The following is a 19,031-nucleotide window of genomic DNA, read 5'->3' on the forward strand; positions in this document are numbered from 1 at the left end:
ATTAATCGCGTGCGTTAACCCGTTAAAGCCCACAGCCCTAATTTTTCTTTTATTTTATCTACCGACAAACACTTTAATAGTTTGCTGTCATATTCATAAAGATACATTGTTTACTAGTATAAAGCACATATTAAAAGGGATTTTCATTTTTTTTTCACGTTATAAATGAAATTAGATGTCAAAACACTGCAGAGGTTCAAAGCAATGCTTCAGAGACAAATGATGGAGAATTTTATTCCTCCAGAGTTGAAATAATCATAAGAAGACTTCATGAATCCCAGGAGCAGAGCAGCAAACCAAGGCCTGACAGCAGAGCTCTTTGATCCTCAGCTTATGCTCCATCACAAACCATCATCTATGAATAACTTGGCACTCTCTCATCAGGGTGAAAAAATTCATACCAATGAGCCCGTACTCCAGCTCTCTTCAAGTCCTCCAGAGATGGTTCGTCGTTTCTGGATTGTTTTTTTGTATCTCTCAAAGATAATTATTTAAATATTCTGGATTTTGTACATGTATATATATATTTGAAGGTGATAATTTATCTCCCTAGCTTCATGCACAAATCCTGCAGGCCAACTGAGTTTCTCCTGGTGAAACAGCGCCCTCTTTTGGATCTTTTTACACATTAACCACATCTATTCCTCTTTTCTGCATCAGCCTGGAGGATGTTTATGAGGGCCTCATAGAAACAATCTGGTTTGTTTGTAAGGTTTCTCTGGATTTTGTGAGGGCAGTCAGATTCACAGCTCATTTCTATGACACAGATCGTTTCTTAAGATGCCTCTTCTCTGTGGTTTCAGCTGCTTCTTCCCTGTTTTCATGTAAACTCTCTCCGATCCTCTAATTTCGTTTCCTTTTAGTAAGGATATTTTTTACCTTTAGCCTGCAGATCCCCATGTTTGTCCTTCTTCGCCCCACCCACACCTCCTCCTCCTCCTCTCCTCCACCTCATGAAGCATGCAGACTCATATTCACCACTGCAGCATATCTCCTGCAAAAAGAACACCGGCACCATGCAAAAAAAAAAAAAAAGGATTGCAGCTGAAGTGAAGCACCACTGCTTTTGTTTGGAGCAGTTATTCCTTGTTTTTTATGATAGTATTGGCTAATATGTTTGCTTTAGTGGAAAGTCAGTCGGTCTGCAAGGCTGCAATCTGGCATTGCATTGATGGGATTCTTGAGTAAATGCAGGTTTGTGCTCACAGATGAGTCACTTGACAGGATGCTCCCAAAAAACAACAGATGAAACAAAAGCAGAAGAGGTTTTGTTCCTTCATACAGCTGTGAGGAGGCTGAACTGAACACTTGATGATGGGAATCACAGGCCTCTGTGTACCAATTATTTCACACTCCCTGAGCAGGGTTTACTACTGCAGCTGAGGGCAGACATGCCTTAGAAACAAAACTGTGTTTGTGCAATACACCTGCATATTTTAGCTTTATTGTGTATTTTTTATAGTTATTATTTTTATTTTTTCTGAGTGTAATTTGTGTAAATGTAACACACCATGTTACCTTCTTCACATACAGCTCAGTTGGAGCATAAGTGGTAATATGGCGCCCTCTGGTGGTGATAAAGAGATCTGCCTGCATGTTTTCATCCTATTTTAGTTAAAAACTTTTTTTAATGCTTATATTATACCACATACAAGCACAAAAAGTTTATTTTATTTCATTTTATAATATTAAACCGAGACGTATATTTTTTGAATTACATTTTGGTTGTGACTTTAGGTCCTGTGGTTTTGGTAAAAAATATTGAGATGTTTGGTTTTTGAAATTTGTCTAAGCAATCACTAAAAACAACAACATCAATAATAATAATAGTAATAATAATAACACAAAGACCAAGTAGGGTAAAAATGTGTTTTAAAAATAGTAGTAATCATTCTTAGAAACCAATCGATTATAATTTTGTTTCATTAAACTTAATTTTTTATTTTATTTTATTTAAAACATTCTGATACTTGTTGCCTGAAAAGCTGTTTAAACTGTTCTACAGGCCTCCAGTTCTTCTGGCTTTTATCTGAAATAAAAGTAATGCTAGATTTATCAGTAATTATTCTATAATTACTAATATTTTGTTTGATTTTGCTAAATTGAGAAAAATACCCTTGTGTGGATAATGACTTTGATCATGTGAGAAAGTCACTCGTGTGTAGTTTCTGTTTGTGTTGCAGACAACACGGGGCAATAAAGCCCGTCCTGGTTCCTCATGAGACCATAAGCTTTATTAAGTATGCCCTGGTGGAGGCGGTGCAGCCGTTGTTTACTGTGTGGGCTGCCTTCCAGACAGGCTCTGTGTTTAACAGCGGTGGAGGCGCCTGGTGTGCTGTTGGGAGGTGGAGAGGCTGCAGCCCTGCTGTGAGGGAGAGGCCTCTCCTCTGCTCTGCTCAGAGGCGTGGCCCTGATCCAGCCTCCATCCCGGATCAGCACCAAGGCCAGCGACACTTCTGAGTACTGCAGAATCACAGCTCTGTGTGTTTGTTTTACGCACATGGGGGATTGGATTGGATTGATCTCCGTGGAGAATCAAACTTCTTCCTGTTTAATGATGTCCATAACTTATTTTTTCTAGAGTTTATGAGGTGAAATCCTCCTTTCTTTCGCCTGTGCAGAGTCATCCTGTGCTCACACAATGCGGAGCTGAGGGGAATGAGGGCGTCTGGATGCAGACTGCAGCAGCAGCTCCTCACATCGATCCCATTGACCATTCTGCTTGCACAGCACAGAAAGCTGCAGTGACACAGACAGCGCGCACACGACACTTTTGATCCCTGGAATCTGAAAACAAACAAACAAACAAAAAAACACCCCATCGGTGCGCAAATACTAAAATGAAAAGTGAGATTAATGAAGGGGGGACAGTGAAGTGGAAGAAAACTCCAAACACAGCTGTGTTCAGTCCTGGACTGCAGGACGGAGATGAGCTGCATGAGTGAAGTCGTGTCTCCCCAGAGGGTGGAGGCTTTTCTTTTTTTGCAAAAGCTTGCAGGTTTCCCCTCAGCTTGTGTTGTTGCTGCGTCAAATGATGCGCCACGGCGCCCTCGCTATAAAAGCACCTGTCCTGGCCAGACATCATTCGCATCTCACTTTTCTCTCTGTCACGCACTCTCACCCTCACGCACACCTGAACTCCACACCGTCCCTCCTCTCGCCCTCTGAAGAGCAGCCATGAGTTTCTCCAGCGACGTTTACAGCAGCAGCTCCTATCGGAGGATCTTCGGCGATGCCCCGCGCTCCGGACGCGTGGGTCTGGGCGGCAGCGGCGGGAGCAGCCCGTCCCGCCTGCACTCCGCGGGGTACCGCAGCGGGCCCCGCACCTACGGCTCCCCCTCCATGATCTCCTCCACCACCTACAGGAGGACGGCGGCCCCCGGGCGCGTCTTCTCCTCCATCCCGGACCCCTCCATGGACCTGACCCAGTCCACCGCCGTCACCAACGAGCTCAAGATCATCCGCACCAACGAGAAGGAGCAGCTCCAGGGCCTCAACGACCGCTTCGTGTCCTTCATCGAGAAAGTTCACAACCTGGAGCAGCACAACAAAGTCCTGGAGGCGGAGGTGGCGCTGCTGCGGCAGCGCCACAGCGAGCCCTCGCGCCTGCACGAGCTGTACGAGCAGGAGATCCGCGAGCTGCGAGCGCGCGTGGAGGAGCTGACGCACGAGAAGAGCCAGATGCACCTGGACTGCGTGCAGATGAACGACACGCTGGAGCGGGTGAGGGAGAAGCTGGAGGAGGAGAGCAGGCTGCGGGAGGAGGCGGAGAACGCGCTCAAGGGCTACCGGAAGGACGTGGACGACGCCACCCTGGCGCGCCTGGAGCTGGAAAAGAAAGTGGAGTCCCTGCTGGACGAGATCGCCTTCCTCAGGAAAGTTCATGAGGAGGAGCTGCAGGAACTGCAGGCGTCTCTGCAGGCCACGCAGGTAACAGGTTCTTAAACCCTTGCGCAACATTTGTAAAGTTCAATGAAAAGTCCGGAATAATCACCCAAAACGCGCAGTTTCCCCAAAGAATCAACCCTTTTAGGGAGTTTTTATCCACTTTTTCATATTCTCAAACCCACAGTGGTAGAACCGAATATTGCGTCTGGAAAATTGATGGCACTGCAGTTCCGTTCCAGCCTCTGTCCCTCCCTCCTCTCTGCAGCTGCCGCGCAAACCCAACGTTCAACAATTCTCTAAAAAAGAAAAAAAAACGTTTTGAGATATCTCACACTCTCCCCATACCTTTAAAAATCTTCATACGTGTATTTCAGTATGACTTAAAGTTTATTGTGGATGTTAAATTTGAGGGGAGTCTTCTCCTGGCGCCCTAAAAAGAAGGTCAGAGGGAAGGGCAGGGGAGGGAGAGGGATGCGGAGCACTGACGCATATTGGTGATTCAGGGTGTGGTCGTCCCACAGGAGGGGAGACTTCACCCCTCACTGCTATAATTCACATTTTAAGTTGTCCAACTGCAGCAGAACTTTGGAAATATCTGAATCAGTTTGTACATAAGAGGATACCCCCTTTTTACGTGTCAAATTACATGATTTCTTGCTGTGTAAAGCTGGCATCCCTGCAAAGTGAAAACATTTGTCAGGTAGATTTCTCCAAGGTCCTCCTACTATCCTGCAGGGAATCTTCCTGACTTGTGAAGTATTGACAACACAGCGTTCTGCAGCAGAACCTCCTGAGACAGCAGTCCATCCATCAGCCTCTCAGGCATAGACATTTACTCATCCATTCATTTATGGCAAGGACAACAATATTAATGACAGCAGATTTTTCCTGATAAGTTCATCTAAAGTGGATCCAAAAGTCACATCTGTGTCATAAAAGTGTTCAAATGCCTAAACACTCTTGTTTTAAACCCTTTCCTGCATTATAAGGTTTCAGTGGAGATGGATCTGAGCAAACCCGACCTGGCTGCAGCCCTGAAGGACATCCGGGCCCAGTATGAGAACCTGTCTGCCAGGAACCAGGCCCAGGCAGAGGACTGGTACCGCTCCAAGTTCGCCACGGTTACTGAGGCTGCTGCCCGCAACCAGGACGCCATCAAGCACTCCAAGGAGGAGCTGAGCGAGTACCGCCGGCAGGTGCAGGCCCGCACGCTGGAGATCGAAGCCCTCAGGGGCCACAACGAGGCCCTGGAGAGGCAGATTGCTGAGATGGAGGAGCGCCACAACAATGAGATTGGAGAGATGCAAGTAAGGCAGCAATGCTCTATTATGAAGCTCTATTAAAAGAAAGTTTCATAAATAACGAGGCGTTCTGTTTTAGGACACCATTCAGCAGCTGGAGGCCGCACTGCGCAGCACCAAGGGGGAGATGTCCCGTCACCTGCGGGAATATCAGGATCTGTTGAACGTCAAGATGGCTCTAGACATTGAGATTGCTGCCTACAGGTCTGTTTTCTCAGAATCAGCTCTGCTAGAATCACTTGTAGGGTTTAAATTTGTATTACAGTCAAGTTGTCCAACCATCAAAGCACTGTTATATTTCCTTAATTTTTCATTTAAAACAATCAAATTTGTATATGGGATAAAAATGCAGGAATTTGCTGTGATTGAAAGTTTATTTAAATTATTCAAGACTTTTAATGTGACGTGCTGAAGAAAGTACATTTCTGCCGCATTTTTAGGTTTCCATAAAGTTGTGCAAAATCATGACAAGTGATAAAATAAAATAAAAGATGCTGATGGCTTCCCAGCCTCAGTTAAAAGCTCCATCTTTGAATTTTATCAACTTCATTTGTTGATAACGACAACGATTTTCATATAAATCAAATAGACAATTACAGGAGAGCATTGTAGTCTGTTCAAATAATATACTTATAGCCTATTTTTGAGTTTGGATTGTGTGACCCTGAAGTGACCTAAAGGTGATAACTGTTGCTGTTCTGCCCCTGAGCCTGCAGAAGACATTAAAATAAATGAAGCAAAACGATGATTTTTTTTGTTAATTTGGACTACCTTGGTCACTATCTGAAAAGATCTTTGTGCGGTAGCTAAAATATAAAGCTTTTATTTCCAAAAAAAAAAAAAAAACTGAAAAATGCATTGATAAAACAACAGGACATCACAATGGATTTTTCTCACTATTTCCCCAGTTTTCTCAAAAAAATTTTTATTTTTTGTAAAAGCTTTCTCTGTTGATGTGTATCTTTTTATGAGGAATACATCATGTCAATTATTTATTGACTAGGACAGTATATGAGCTAGTGTTACCAACATGGCAAAAATGCTAAATGGGGGTACTAAAAGGTTGAAGGACCAGTTTTTAGCCCTGAATTAAATTAAACTTTAGTAATTTGATAAGTTGAGATACTCTTAAATAATAAATATGCTTAAACAACTGTTAATTAGGTTTTTAGTAACTTTTTCTGCTAATGTTTTTCGATCACTCTGCTAACAGCTAACATGCTAACTAGTAACACTGTGGCCCTACTAGCTAGCTACAAACAATGGAACTCTGACACATTTTTTTAAAGCGGGCCAGATGTTTAAAGTAGAATTTTTAGACACAATAAAGCTCAGATAGATGAGTAAATTTATTTAACAAATGAGATATCACAGTGAATGCCACAAAAAGATTATTTACTATTAAAAAAAAAGCTAAAAGCTAGCTTAATGCTACATTCTCACCGAGCGCGAGGAGCTACCTCCTATAGTTTTTAGCCTCAGTGCTACATGGAAGTATTGATAGTATATCTGTATAATTTACAATGTATGGAAGACACAAATGATGTTGATAGATCAGGTTTATTTATTGTTAAGAGTTCTACAAAAGGTTTAGTTATCATGTCTCCATACCTGGGTTCATGAGATCATTCAGAGACTCTCCCAGTGCGGTGAGCTTCACCATCTACTGCAGGAGCTTCATCTGAATGATGGACGCTTTCAGCGGTACTTCTGTCTCTCTGTGACCCAGTTTGATGAATTGTTGTCACACATTAGTCCAGGGAGAGAAAAAATAAAAACAAGAATAAAATTAGAGGATCTTTTATTATTGTCTTAATTAGAAAAATATTCAGGAAGAGAATGATCGGGTTATCCACCATGTTGGTTTTGGACTCCACTTGCTGATCACGTCATCAACACATCATGTGCCAAAGCTGAGTTCCTCATTGGTTTATGCAATGCGTCTTTCCCAAAGTTCAGACTTTTGAACTCTGGAAGTTCTGCGACATGCAATTTGTGTCGTAAAACCCAAGAAGCACTGCTACCAGACCCAAATACTCAAATCGTGCCGCAGGACCTCTGATTGCGCATGAACATTGACATAACATTGAAACTGGACGCACAAATTCAGTGTGAACATCTGTAGAGTTCAGTGTTTACTGTAAAGGGTAAAGGATGTACATGTATCCAGAAATATTTTACCTCCTGGAAGGCCCAAAGCACTTTAGAGTCAGTCCCACTCGAGTTATACTAATGCCAGCTTAATTTGGCATTGAAACAAATATTACAAATCTTAAGTCTTGTCATTTATTTTCAAATCATTTACTTTTCAATGCCACATTTTGTTTCAAAGCCAAGTTAAGCTGCCATCATTATGATCACATATCCATTCACCCATGAACACACACGTTCACAAACTGACTAACACTGCTGCCGACCTACAACAATGTGCGGTTCTGGGTCTTGGTCATTAACACTTCGATATTTGGAGGAAGTGGACCAGCAATCTTTCTATCAGAGGTCAACCTCCACACCATGGCCGCCACATTGTAGATTTAATAGAGAAAAACAGCCAAAAATCCAATGTTTTCAGAACTGCCTTGAAGTAATATACTTCTAAGAATATATGATAACTTCAAAGAAGCTGAAACTTGATAAACTTTATTTTAGTCTTTTTCAAACAAAGTTTTGTTGGAATTGTCTGATGATGTACTATTGAAGACTGATGCGTGCCGTTCTTCTGTTGTTTAGGAAGCTGCTGGAGGGAGAGGAATGCCGCCTCAGCTCTGTCGGTAGCGCCATGGTCCAGTCTGGCTACCCGGGATTCTCCTATATGTCAGCCCGCACCTACAGCCTGGGAGCTTACAGGAAGTCCAAGCCGGATGAAGAGGAGGAAGAGGAGGCAGAGGAGGAGAAGGAGGAAGATGGAGAAGAAGAAGGAGAGGAGGAGGAAGGTGAAGATGGAGGAGAGGAAGGAGAGGAGGGAGAGGAGGGAGAGGAAGAGGAAGACCAGGAGAATGGCGAGGGCGAGGGTGAAGGTGAGGGAGAGGAAGAAGAGGAGGAAAAAGAGGAGGAAGAGGAAAAGCCAAAGGAAAAAGAGGAGAAGGGAAAGGAAAAGGAGAAGGAGAAAGAGAAGGAGAGCTCCACTGGGAAGACCAGCAAGAGCTAAAGCGCCAGCGTCACCATCAACTTCGTCAGAAACCCCAAATCACCGACAGATCTGGTTCCTGTTCACATCACCGTGTGTCCCACACACATCTGCACACTCCAGACGCATCATGTTTTTCTGTCACTGCAAATCCGATTATTTCAACTTTTCTTAGACAAGGAGCTCCAGAAGGAAATGAGACACAGCAGCGAAACGCTTCCAACCTCTGTCATCCTGTCTGTACATGTAAAGGATGCAGGGGGGGGCAGCTAGCATGGTGCCACAAAGTGTCATGAGCCTCAAGCTACAGTATGTTGTATGATTCTTCCTCACCCTGAGCAAACGTGCCATCAGTGATCGACAGTCACAGCAAGAGCAATCAAACCCCAGAAAGTCACAAATGTGTCAGCACACGGACTTCCAACCAAACGCACAGAGCATGAGAAAACAGCCAGACCAACTTTTACGGTGCTATTTGATTTTTACATATAAAAGTTGGGGATCCCTGCAAGTTGAATGTTTTACTGCAGAGCTGAGGCTTGATAGCTGAAATAGCCAGAGATAAAAGTGACCGTGATTTGCACAGCAGGTGAATGCACCCTCCACTGCTTTGCATCACTCTTTATGTTGACACTTCTCCCACTTTAATGCAACACAAGTTACTTAGACAAAACGATTCTGGAAAGGCGGAGAAATGCGGCTTTATGAATGAAAAGTATCGACTTTAAATTGCTGCTATGTGTAATTTTGGGCTTATAATCAACCCTTTCCTTTGATTGATTCATTAGTCAAACAATTTGTCTTTCTTTTTAACAATTTTTAGTCATGTTGGCCTTTTTAATTTAGTTTAAATCAAGAAATGAGGTAATGATGAACTCGATTGGAGCAATTCTGAGTTTGTGGACATAAACTGGTGAAGACTGACATAAGGGCTATTTAAGAACATATTTACTTTTTTGCCCTGAAGTTTATTTTTTTTCTTTGGTGCTTCGTTCCTCACTCCCTTTGGCCTTGGAGTTTTTGACCAATGAATCAAACGATGGAGACGAATGCATGGCCTGATACCTGAAGCTTGAATATTTGCTGGATGGGATAGATTTGTGCTTGCTGTGTGTTCAAACTAGAAAACTTACAAAAGAATAAAAAAAAATGCCTTAATTATGAATGAAATGAAAAAAAAAAGTTTCCATCCGCTTCCCACTTGTTCCGGAGAGACAGAGGAGGAGTATCAGCACTTTTCACATTTTTCTGCTTTAAAACTGTGACTTTATGTGCTGCTGTCTCATGCAGTGATGTTCCTCTCAAAGCCAAATAAAGACATTTATTAACCAAACATTCAATGTGTTTCTGTTTATTTGTGATTATTTTAGGGGTATTAGAGTGAGAACATCAACAAGTGTACCACAAAAAAAGATAAGTTATTAAGAAATGTTAGCAAAAATAAAACCAATTTTCTTTTTGTGGCAATTTCATGGAATGAAAAGTTGGTTGAAAGTTTTCCTCACTGAATTTTCAAATCAAAAACTTGGATTGCATATTTAAAAAATTAAGAAATTACCAAAATATTTACAACTTTTGATGATTTCCATAAGCTTCTGTGCAGATCATTGATGTTATAAAGTCACCTACAAGGATGAAAAAGAACATTATTTGTGAGAGTTGACATAAGAATTTTTCAATAAATATTAACAAACCCACATGACAAAGGATGATGTACCGCCATGTTTTTGACTAAAACCAAGTCAAACTGGCTGCACAGAGGAGGTCAGTCACTGAGCTGACAACAGGATTTCTAAAGACTTGAAACTGTCAGGAATTTCTGGCTTAAAAATATAAAAATAAAACATCTGTGGTCACAAACCAGCTATGTTCTTATGAACTATTCCAGAAGATTTTGTGGAAATAATGAGACAATAACTTTAAAATTAGTTGGATTTAAAACTGATTTATATTAGTAATCAAAGCAAAAAGTACAAAAGAAGACAAACAAGAGACGTCTACACACATCAAACTTAAGATCATTAGATTTTATTGGAAAAATTACAAAAAAAAGCTATAATAGATACATATCCATATAAATATATGTCAACACAGAATAAGAATAGTAATTACTCATTAAAAAATACACATTTGTGCTTATGTATACTATAGAGATGACACTTATATTGCATTTGTTCAAATTTAGGTCAACTTTGAACATTTCAGCAACTTATCCTAAAAGCCTGTAGATATTGAATTACTTAAAAAAGATTTGACTCCAATTCACTTGTTTTATTTTTGTCTTTAAATATTGTTTTTCATGAAATCAATGAACAATTAAAGAAGTTAAATCTAAATTTTCCAGTTTTAAACCTGCTCACTACAGTATTTGTTAAATCAGGAAATTAATTGTGAGGAATCTATCTGATGAAGTAAATATTTCAGATAAAAGCAAATTAAAATGCAACCATCTACAGGTATTGATTGACTAAATTCTAATTGAAACAGAAAGGAGCAATTCAAACACTAAAGTGGATTATAGAATGGTATGAATTAACAATTTAAAAAGATTGTTTAATAATAATCTTTGGCAGTATAGGGGTGTGGTTAGCATTGTTGCATCATAGCTCTGGTTCAAATTTGAGTGAGATTTTTTTTGGTTGTCCCTCAGGGTACCAGTGGGTGTGTCATGTTGTCACTGTAGGGATAGGCTCCAGCAGCCCAGTGGGAATAGAATATGGATGGAAAATCTATTGTTTAAAATGGAGGGGAGAGCAGAGTCCGTACATAACACTCAAAGGGCTTTACTGGACAAAATAAATAAAAAGCTTTAAAGAGACTTGAACACTTTAGTTGAAAACAAAACAGTTTTGAAGCAAAGCTGTTTATTTTTTACCTTTTTTGTTTTTGATTCTGGCAATGTTTTAAATGTTAATCATGGTATAGGCGCGATGTGAATATTGAGATTTAACACAATAAAGATAATAACCCCCAAATTTCTAACCTACTTGCAAGTTCCATATATACTAAATATAAATTTTAACATTTTCTTTTTGTTTTTTGGCTCTTTTAAAGATGATCTTCTTACTCTGTTCTGTGTTTAGCCTAAAAAAAGCAGCAAAACACAATTGTTCCTAACTAAGACTAAACTAAGTCTCCTTGCCTCTGCAAGTCGGCTGGTTCAGTTGCCATCTGGGCCTTTCTGTGGGAATTTTGCATGTTCTCTTTGTGCATGTGTTGGTTTTCTCTGGGCACTCCAGCTGCTGGACTCACACAGTCCAAAAATATGCTTTCTGGGTCAGTTGGTCACTCTATATCAGAGGTGTCTCAAGGGCCGGTGTCCTACATGTTTTCCAACCAACCTGCCAATGAAGCTCCTTAGTGGCTAAACACTCCTGATCCAGGTTAAGTGTAAAACGTGTTGTTGTGTGTCCCTGTGATGGACTGGAAACAGGAAGTACCTCACCTGCGCCCAACAGCAGTTTGGATAGGGTCCAGCAGCCCTGTCACCACAAAAGGGATTTAGCACATTAAGAAAACAGATGGAGTTGGATTTTTGCTGCGTAATAGCTGCCCTGAATAAATCATGTACATACTGAAGAAAAGAGGTCCTGAGATGCACCCCTGGGGGATACCACTGGTTACGGTATTTGGTCAAAGCATTGGATTTCAATACTTTCTGTTTTCAAGATAGGATTTAAATAATTTAAGAGTAGGATTAGAGATACTAACCCAATTTCTTTGGTCTCTGCAGTAGGTAAAACTGGTTAAATATGTTGAAAGCAGGGATTTTGCTTCATTTGTCATCATAATAAGATCTGTCTCAGTGCAGTAATGGGGCCAAAAACCTGACTGAAAATTGGTAAGCAACTTTTTCAATGGTATTTCCAGTAGTTGTTCTGCACTGTTGCAATAAGCTTGTACTTCTTAAGGGGGGGTTTGGTGACAGCAGTTTTCAGAGCTTTTGGAAATGTCTGAGACTGCAGTGAGAGCCCCATGAGTGATGGTGACAGACTGCTGAGCAGAGATTTTAGAAATTTAGTATGCGCTACAGGGCTGCAGGCTGGTGTAGTGGTTAGCACTCTCACCTCACAGTGTGAAGGCCTAGGTTCAAATCCTGGCTGGGACCTTTCTGTGTGGAGTTTTGCATGTTCTCCCTGTGCATGTGTGGGGTTTCTCCATACACCAAGGCTTCCTCCAACAGTACAAAAACATGCTTCATGGGTTAACTGGTTATTCCAGTGTCCCTGGGGGTGTGTGGGAGTGATTGTCTGCCCTGGGACAGACCTGTGACCTATCCAGGGTGTGCCCGACAGTAACTGGGATAGACTCCAGTAATCCCAAAAGGAATTTAACGGGTTCAGAAAATGGATGAATAGATGGTATAGGTGTACCTCATCAAAAATAGGTTTAAACTTGTATAATCCTGCTCTCTCAGGAAAAGAATATTAAAGGGGCCATTCCATGATTTTCTTAAGCCTCTAAGAGTCAACTATATTCATTTATATGATTATATATTACCTTTAGAACAACAAGAAACCCTTTATTTATAAAATGAGTTATTTTTCCTGAGTTTTTTCCAACCCGCAAGTAAAATGGCCAGGTTCCTCTAGAAAGTTTTTAACTCAAGATGGACTGATATGGTGTGCGGTTTCTTTAAGTAGTTCATTAATAACACTGATAAATCATTTCTTGTGGTAGATTTCAAACATTTCTATGCTCCTCTGCTGGATTTCTGTTAAAGGTGTGAGCGGAGGAAGCAAAAGGTTGAGTCTTTCATCATTACTCCTGCTCCCTTAACAGCTTTAACAGCCTCTGTGCTGCAGTCGATTTCTCCTGAGGAAGCTGAATGAAGTCTTTGAGGTGTTACGGATTCCTCAGCACCTCCCTGAAGCTAGATGAGAGAGACGTCTTTGGCTGAGACGGATGCCAGGAGTCATACAGGTCCATCAGTGCATCTGTTTGCCCCCCTCCTTGCTGACTGCAGTGTTTTCCAAGTCCCAGAGCTGCTTGGGGCAAATGGGATGTCTGAGGTCCCGGCCGAGGATTAATAGAGTTTGGTTTGAGGAAAGGATGTGGCCGTTCACGATCAATAATATACTAAATAAGGCATGGTGGTGCGTATGTGTGCAAGGAAAACAGTGGCAAAAGGATTATCAGTACTGAGAGACAATCAATGAAAACTGTCAAGAGTTACAGAAAACAGCAACAAGCTGAAAACTATGATTGTAAGAAAGACATTTTAATAACCACATAGCTCGTTTTCATGTATTGGATTAATTCTACACAGTTTTATTCAATTTTTGCTTAAGTTTTCCCAGTTTCTGTTTCTAAAGCTGTGAGGTTCCAGAGTGAAACTCGATCGTGGTCTTTCCCTGTGAAGGCTTTCCTCTGTTTTTCCACCAGCCCAGAAACGTGCACGTTGGAGGGATTTGTAATGGTTGTTTATCCTGTTTGACTCTGTGTGGGCTCGAGATAGATTGATGACCTGCGTGTGATATCACCAGCCCCTCTGGGTTATATTGAACCCGGCGTAATTGATGATCATTTGTCCTCCGAGGCTTGCGGAGTTATAACTCAGCATGTTTGCTCTGAGGTGACGAGTGGGCCGGAGAGCGGGTCACCTGCTGGATTTGTTGTAAATTCAAGAGCGTGATCCATCACGCTGCAGCTCTGTGGGTCAGCGGACGGCGGAACTTGCCCTTCATTTGGCCGTGCGGCTGCTGCCTTGCCTGCGTGCTGAGCTGTGCTGTCAGCAGATTCTGTTGTTGTGGAGGTGCATACATAATTGAACCGCTCCTCTCCACCTCTCTGGTTTGCAGCTCTCTAGAGAGCTTGTGTGATAAAGCAATAAATCCTAAACTACAGCGTTTAACAACCACTCTGTCCCATTCCGGTTATGTATGGTTTGCAAGCATGTGAAAGTTAAACACATATAGTTCTGGCTAGGACTTTCCTTGTTATAAGCACCCTCGAATATGTAGACTTTCAATGATATCAGTGGTTTTAATGACAAAAAAAGGGATTTTTAATTTTTTTTTATTAATTTAGTCCAAAATTAAAGTTCACTGCTGTGATGTAACTCATTCTCTGTCCACAACTCTTTCATTGATTTTATTTTTTGTCCTCCTACCATCCTTCCATCTGTCTGCGTCTCCCACCCTCTCCCTGAAACTCCACTGCTATATATAGACTTCTGCATTGCAGATGTCCCAGAGCCCTGCAGCTCTGGAGGAGCGCTGAGGAGTCCCAGCCAAAATTTAGGCAGCCCCGACTGAGGAGCAGGCAGGCAGAAACAGCAGAGCAGACGCAGGACGCTGGAGTCATAGCATGACGGCGGGACGGATGGCAGTGTTTGTGTGTGTGTGTGTGCTGGCAGCGCCTGCACTGCAGCAAGGATGAACCACTCACATCCACTGCAGTCCTAATCCTTGGGTGGGTGGCTGTAAAAGTGCACAAACCATGATAACTTTATGAGCTGTTTCACCTGCAATTCTGCTTTAAAAAAACACTACAACAGACTCGGTTTATGAATAAAGTTCAGTTCCATCTGTAAAGACAGAAAAAAAAGTTTGAATTACAGGTTTATATTACAAAATCATGTAATATGACTCATTCTTGTTTATAAGGGTGTGGCTTCCCTTTATTTATTTATTTTTTAAGGGAAGTTAGGAGGCTGCACCAGTCCAAAAATGTAAATAAATATAAAATAAATAAAATCTGATATTTAGTTATTCAAATTGTTTTTCAACAACATCAAGAAGTGTATTTCGTGAACAGTTAATTAAGAAAAATACACAAAAAAAGAAATGATTAGAAAATAAATTGAATGAAAAGTAAGATAGGAAAAGAGAAACAGGAAAACAATAGAAAATAAGGAATAGAAAAGAATAAAAAAAATTACAGAGAAAATAGAAGACCATAAGAAAATGAAAGAAATTCAGAAAAATACTAAAAAATATACATATAACTAATAGTAATGTAAAAGCAAGAAAAAAAACATACAATGAAAAATCATCCCATCATTGTGAAAACAAATTCTACTAAACTCTTACATTTGGGCTACAACACCAACCTTCTTCCTATGTTTGCTGCAACAGCGGGGTTCCATTAAATATTTACAAACTGGATGCTTGCAGAACTGGAGCTGACTAAGCAAACTCACGCCACTGCAAAGTGAGCTTTTGCCGACATCTAGTGGTGAAGAGGCAGAAGCATTTGAAGCGTCATTCTTCAGAGAAATAAACTTAACTCTGCATTAAAGAAAAGAAGTGCACATTTTTCTACATAAAAATATTTTTTTTTACAACACTAGCTATATCGAAAAAATAATATGTAGATGAGGGATATATTACTCTGTGTGGGAGTGAAAGAAAAAGACCAGAGCATTCCCTCACTTCAAGTAAATTTAGCTAATGTGATCAAAAATGTTCTTGGAGACAGACAAGTCATTCATGAAGATAACAAATGTGTGCATGCCTGACATGATTAAAAGTAAATCTATTATGGATGAAAGGGAAGAACTGTTGTCACCAGTAGTTTTATTGAGATCTACATAGGAAATTTGAAAAAAAGCTTTAATGATCTAAACGGAGCATTCATTGGAGTTGTTCACATTTCTGAATCAGCTGTTTCCAGCTTTGTTGGTGGGGTGTGGTGGTGGCTCAGCTGCAGTGGAGGGAGGCGGAGCCGCAGGGAACCAACCTGCTGATCACAAACAAGCCTCGTCCTCTTATGTTCAGCCGTGTCGCTAAGATCCTGGTCAAACAGACACATGAACAGGATGTTGCTTCGTCTGCAGTGGAATTCTGTTTTCACGCTTAACAACCTGATGTTTCTATTTCTATGTCTGGCTTTTGCGAAAAAGCTGAATATACCAACATCCCTAAAAAATGTTTGCAGGTATCAGTATTTACCTGATTGTATTTGTATCGTCACAGTTGTTAAACTATAACTGTGGCAATCACAACTTTAAAAAACAGAGATGTAAAAAGTCAAATGTTTTTCATCTTTGGATGATTTTTTTGTAGATAATTGTGGATTAATAATTTATGGATAAATCCAGCTAAATCTAAAATTTCTAATTTACTTTACTTTAGTAATTAGGACATTTTTCTATTTGATTACAGAGTCTTTTGGAGTGAGTAGTCTGAATGTTTTAGCTCCTAGTTTGGGTTAGCGATGCCACCAGGTTAGGTTAAATGAAATGAAAATTGTGTTTTTGGTATTTTTAACATGTTCGTGTAGCCTTTTTTCTCATGATGGAGGATATCTATATATAAAATGTAGCTTTAATGTGCATGTCTGAGAATGTCTTTATTCAAATAGTGGGGAATCAGTAGTAAACAAAAAAAAAAAAACGCTATTTGACAAAGACTATAATTGTGATGTACAAACTTAAGTCGGCAGGCCACAAGCTCCCTGCTGCTTTCTGTGCATCTTCATTTCCTCGTCTGAGCTAGTATCTGGCTCAAAACTGTACCTCTGGATAGCTCCGGTACTGCTTGCCATTTTTTTGCACCGGTAATGTTTGAATTAGGGTGTTAGGGGCTGTAAGCTAGCGGAAAAGAGTGTAAGCAAAGGTATGATGGGAAATGAGAGCAGGCTTACCTCCCACCAACAGCCCAGTCCACAACTCGGAGGTGAATTTCTGATGAACTCCTGCCGCTTTGCAGAAACTATGTCCCAGAAAACACCACAGGTTTTTTGATTTGAGGTAAAAACTGCATAAATCACAATTGAAAGATGATTTTAGTGGGACTTTAAGGTTAAAGTGGGTCTGACAAAGTAGTAAATTGATATATTTACTATGCTGGTGTTACTCTGTCTGGTTGTTAATCCAAACTATAATTCTGTTTTTCTATACCTGGCTAGACATGCAAACGTGCACAAGCCAAGAGAAGATAAAAACCAGAGCGCCAGACTCCATGGTTAAATAAACAAACTTGTTTCAGAAGTTACTCCTACCAGCTCAGTATTGAACCTGTTCCTGTTTGACCTGTAACCCATCATGCAAAGTAAAACCAACACAATTATGTAAATACAGGTCATTGTGTACATAGTGTTTAATATCAAGTGGAAGGTAAGCTCCATGAAAGTCATATTTTACTGATAGTAAAACTGGACTCTGGATAAACAAAACAGTATTGAAGCCTGTGTGTTTAGTTGTGTGAGTGCTACTGAGCATCTTCATCTGTGAATTCAACAGAACCCTAAAGTCAAAGAATGGTAAACTTTACAATTTAGAACTTAAAGGAATCTGTTCAATGTGTCTAGTCCAGGGACCTGCAACTTTTAACCATAAAAGAGCCAAAATAGGCCTGTTTTCTACTAATCAAGACCTAATTATTTTACCCTTTAAGAAAATGTAATACTGCTTTGCATTCTTGACATTATTTTTTCAAATAATAATTATTAATTATAGTTCTTTTTTGGCATGAATAAAAACAGAAATTAAAGGGAACTAGCATTTTCTCAAAATGTGAAATTGTTTTTGACTTCTAACAGAATCTTTTATGATTTCCTTTCAAAATAAAACACTTCCCTTGCCAAACAGGAACATCCCACTGTAGCTCTGGACGGCTAACTATTGTTGTGCAGCATAAGATAACATGTTCTTTAAATTTAGAAAAAAAAAAAACAGATTTTTTACTAAAGTTTGGCTTATTATTTGGAATCTGAAGCGACCAAGGCCTCTTCGAGTCAGCAGGGATGCAAAACTCTTGACATAATTTATCTTCTCGGTGCACTTTAGCCATAAATGTATAGGCTTAACTAATCTAAATTAAATAAATGCAAATTTAGTAACCCTTCTTTAAAGAAAAAGTATTTTATTTTACTTTAGCCAGAGAGCCACTTTAGAGGGGTAAAAAGAGCCACATGTGGCTAGTCTAAGACATTACTTTTTCATGACCTTTGTGTTTACTTGTGACTGAAACATTAGTGTAATGCTTCAGCTTTTAATAATCCCCTTTCACTCACATGTGTCAATGATCCCCCAAAAAACTAAAAATGAGAATGTGAATACAATTTAAGCAACACGATAGCAAGAGCTTTCTTAACCCAAAGGGTCATAAAGCTCTAACTCAAGGTTTTTGAAATACAGTTAAAGATGGAGCCAGAATATGTCTTGGACACACTGGAAGATTGCTCACGGATTGCCAGGAAATACTTTGAAAAAAGATGACTGGATATGAAGAAATGAGTTTCCTCTTCAAGAGGGCATCAACCTTTTGGACTTCAGTCAGAAGCAATGTTCATCAATGACTTATTGCTTTTTCTGTTAAGTAAGTAGGCTGAAACCCACTCTAAAGATGCACCCCTTTTAATCTTTAAGGAATTGTTCATGATTACAAGTTGTAAATAAAGTTTGGAAAAATAAAAACACAACCAAAAAATATATGCACATAACAACATTCAGCTTACTTGTCCAGAGAACAGCATAAATTCAATACCTCAGTATACTAATGTGTTGACAATTACTTTGTTGATTCTTTATTAAGTGTTTATTTAAAAAAAATATCACATGTTTGACCTATTAACTGTTCTCTAAGGTTTTTGAAGGAGTCATGGGTTTTTAATTTAAGCTTAATATAAATTCTAAACATATTTTGAGATTATATATATTCCAATTGAATAAAACAACAATGATAAACATAAAATATTAAGTAAAAAGTTTTCTCGAGACACTTCGTTCTTCAAGGTGGCACGTGATCAGGAGTTTTATTTTGAAAAGC

The 19,031-nt window shown here is 40.0% G+C and overlaps 1 protein-coding gene across 1 annotated transcript; it reads left to right on the forward strand.

Annotated features, from left to right (window-relative positions):
• The first annotated feature begins 2,144 nt into the window (after positions 1-2,144).
• zgc:65851 (uncharacterized protein LOC321113 homolog) lies at positions 2,145-9,649 on the forward strand. The gene is made up of 4 exons (XM_024275248.2): positions 2,145-3,930; positions 4,878-5,195; positions 5,269-5,393; positions 7,920-9,649. The coding sequence occupies exons 1-4, from the start codon at positions 3,178-3,180 to the stop codon at positions 8,335-8,337; spliced, it is 1,614 nt and encodes a 537-aa protein (XP_024131016.1). The 5' UTR covers positions 2,145-3,177; the 3' UTR covers positions 8,338-9,649.
• Positions 9,650-19,031: the final 9,382 nt, after the last annotated feature.

This window comes from Oryzias melastigma, linkage group LG9 (assembly GCF_002922805.2).
Source record: "Oryzias melastigma strain HK-1 linkage group LG9, ASM292280v2, whole genome shotgun sequence".
Taxonomy (NCBI): Eukaryota; Metazoa; Chordata; class Actinopteri; order Beloniformes; family Adrianichthyidae; genus Oryzias; species Oryzias melastigma.

Excerpts from the sequence above, each read along its gene's own strand:
- zgc:65851 (XM_024275248.2), top strand. The coding sequence starts at position 3,178 with ATGAGTTTCTCCAGCGACGTTTACAGCAGCAGCTCCTATCGGAGGATC. Across the intron at positions 3,931-4,877 it reads CGTCTCTGCAGGCCACGCAG|GTTTCAGTGGAGATGGATCT; the intron begins GTAACAGGTTCT and ends CTGCATTATAAG. Across the intron at positions 5,394-7,919 it reads ATTGAGATTGCTGCCTACAG|GAAGCTGCTGGAGGGAGAGG; the intron begins GTCTGTTTTCTC and ends TCTGTTGTTTAG.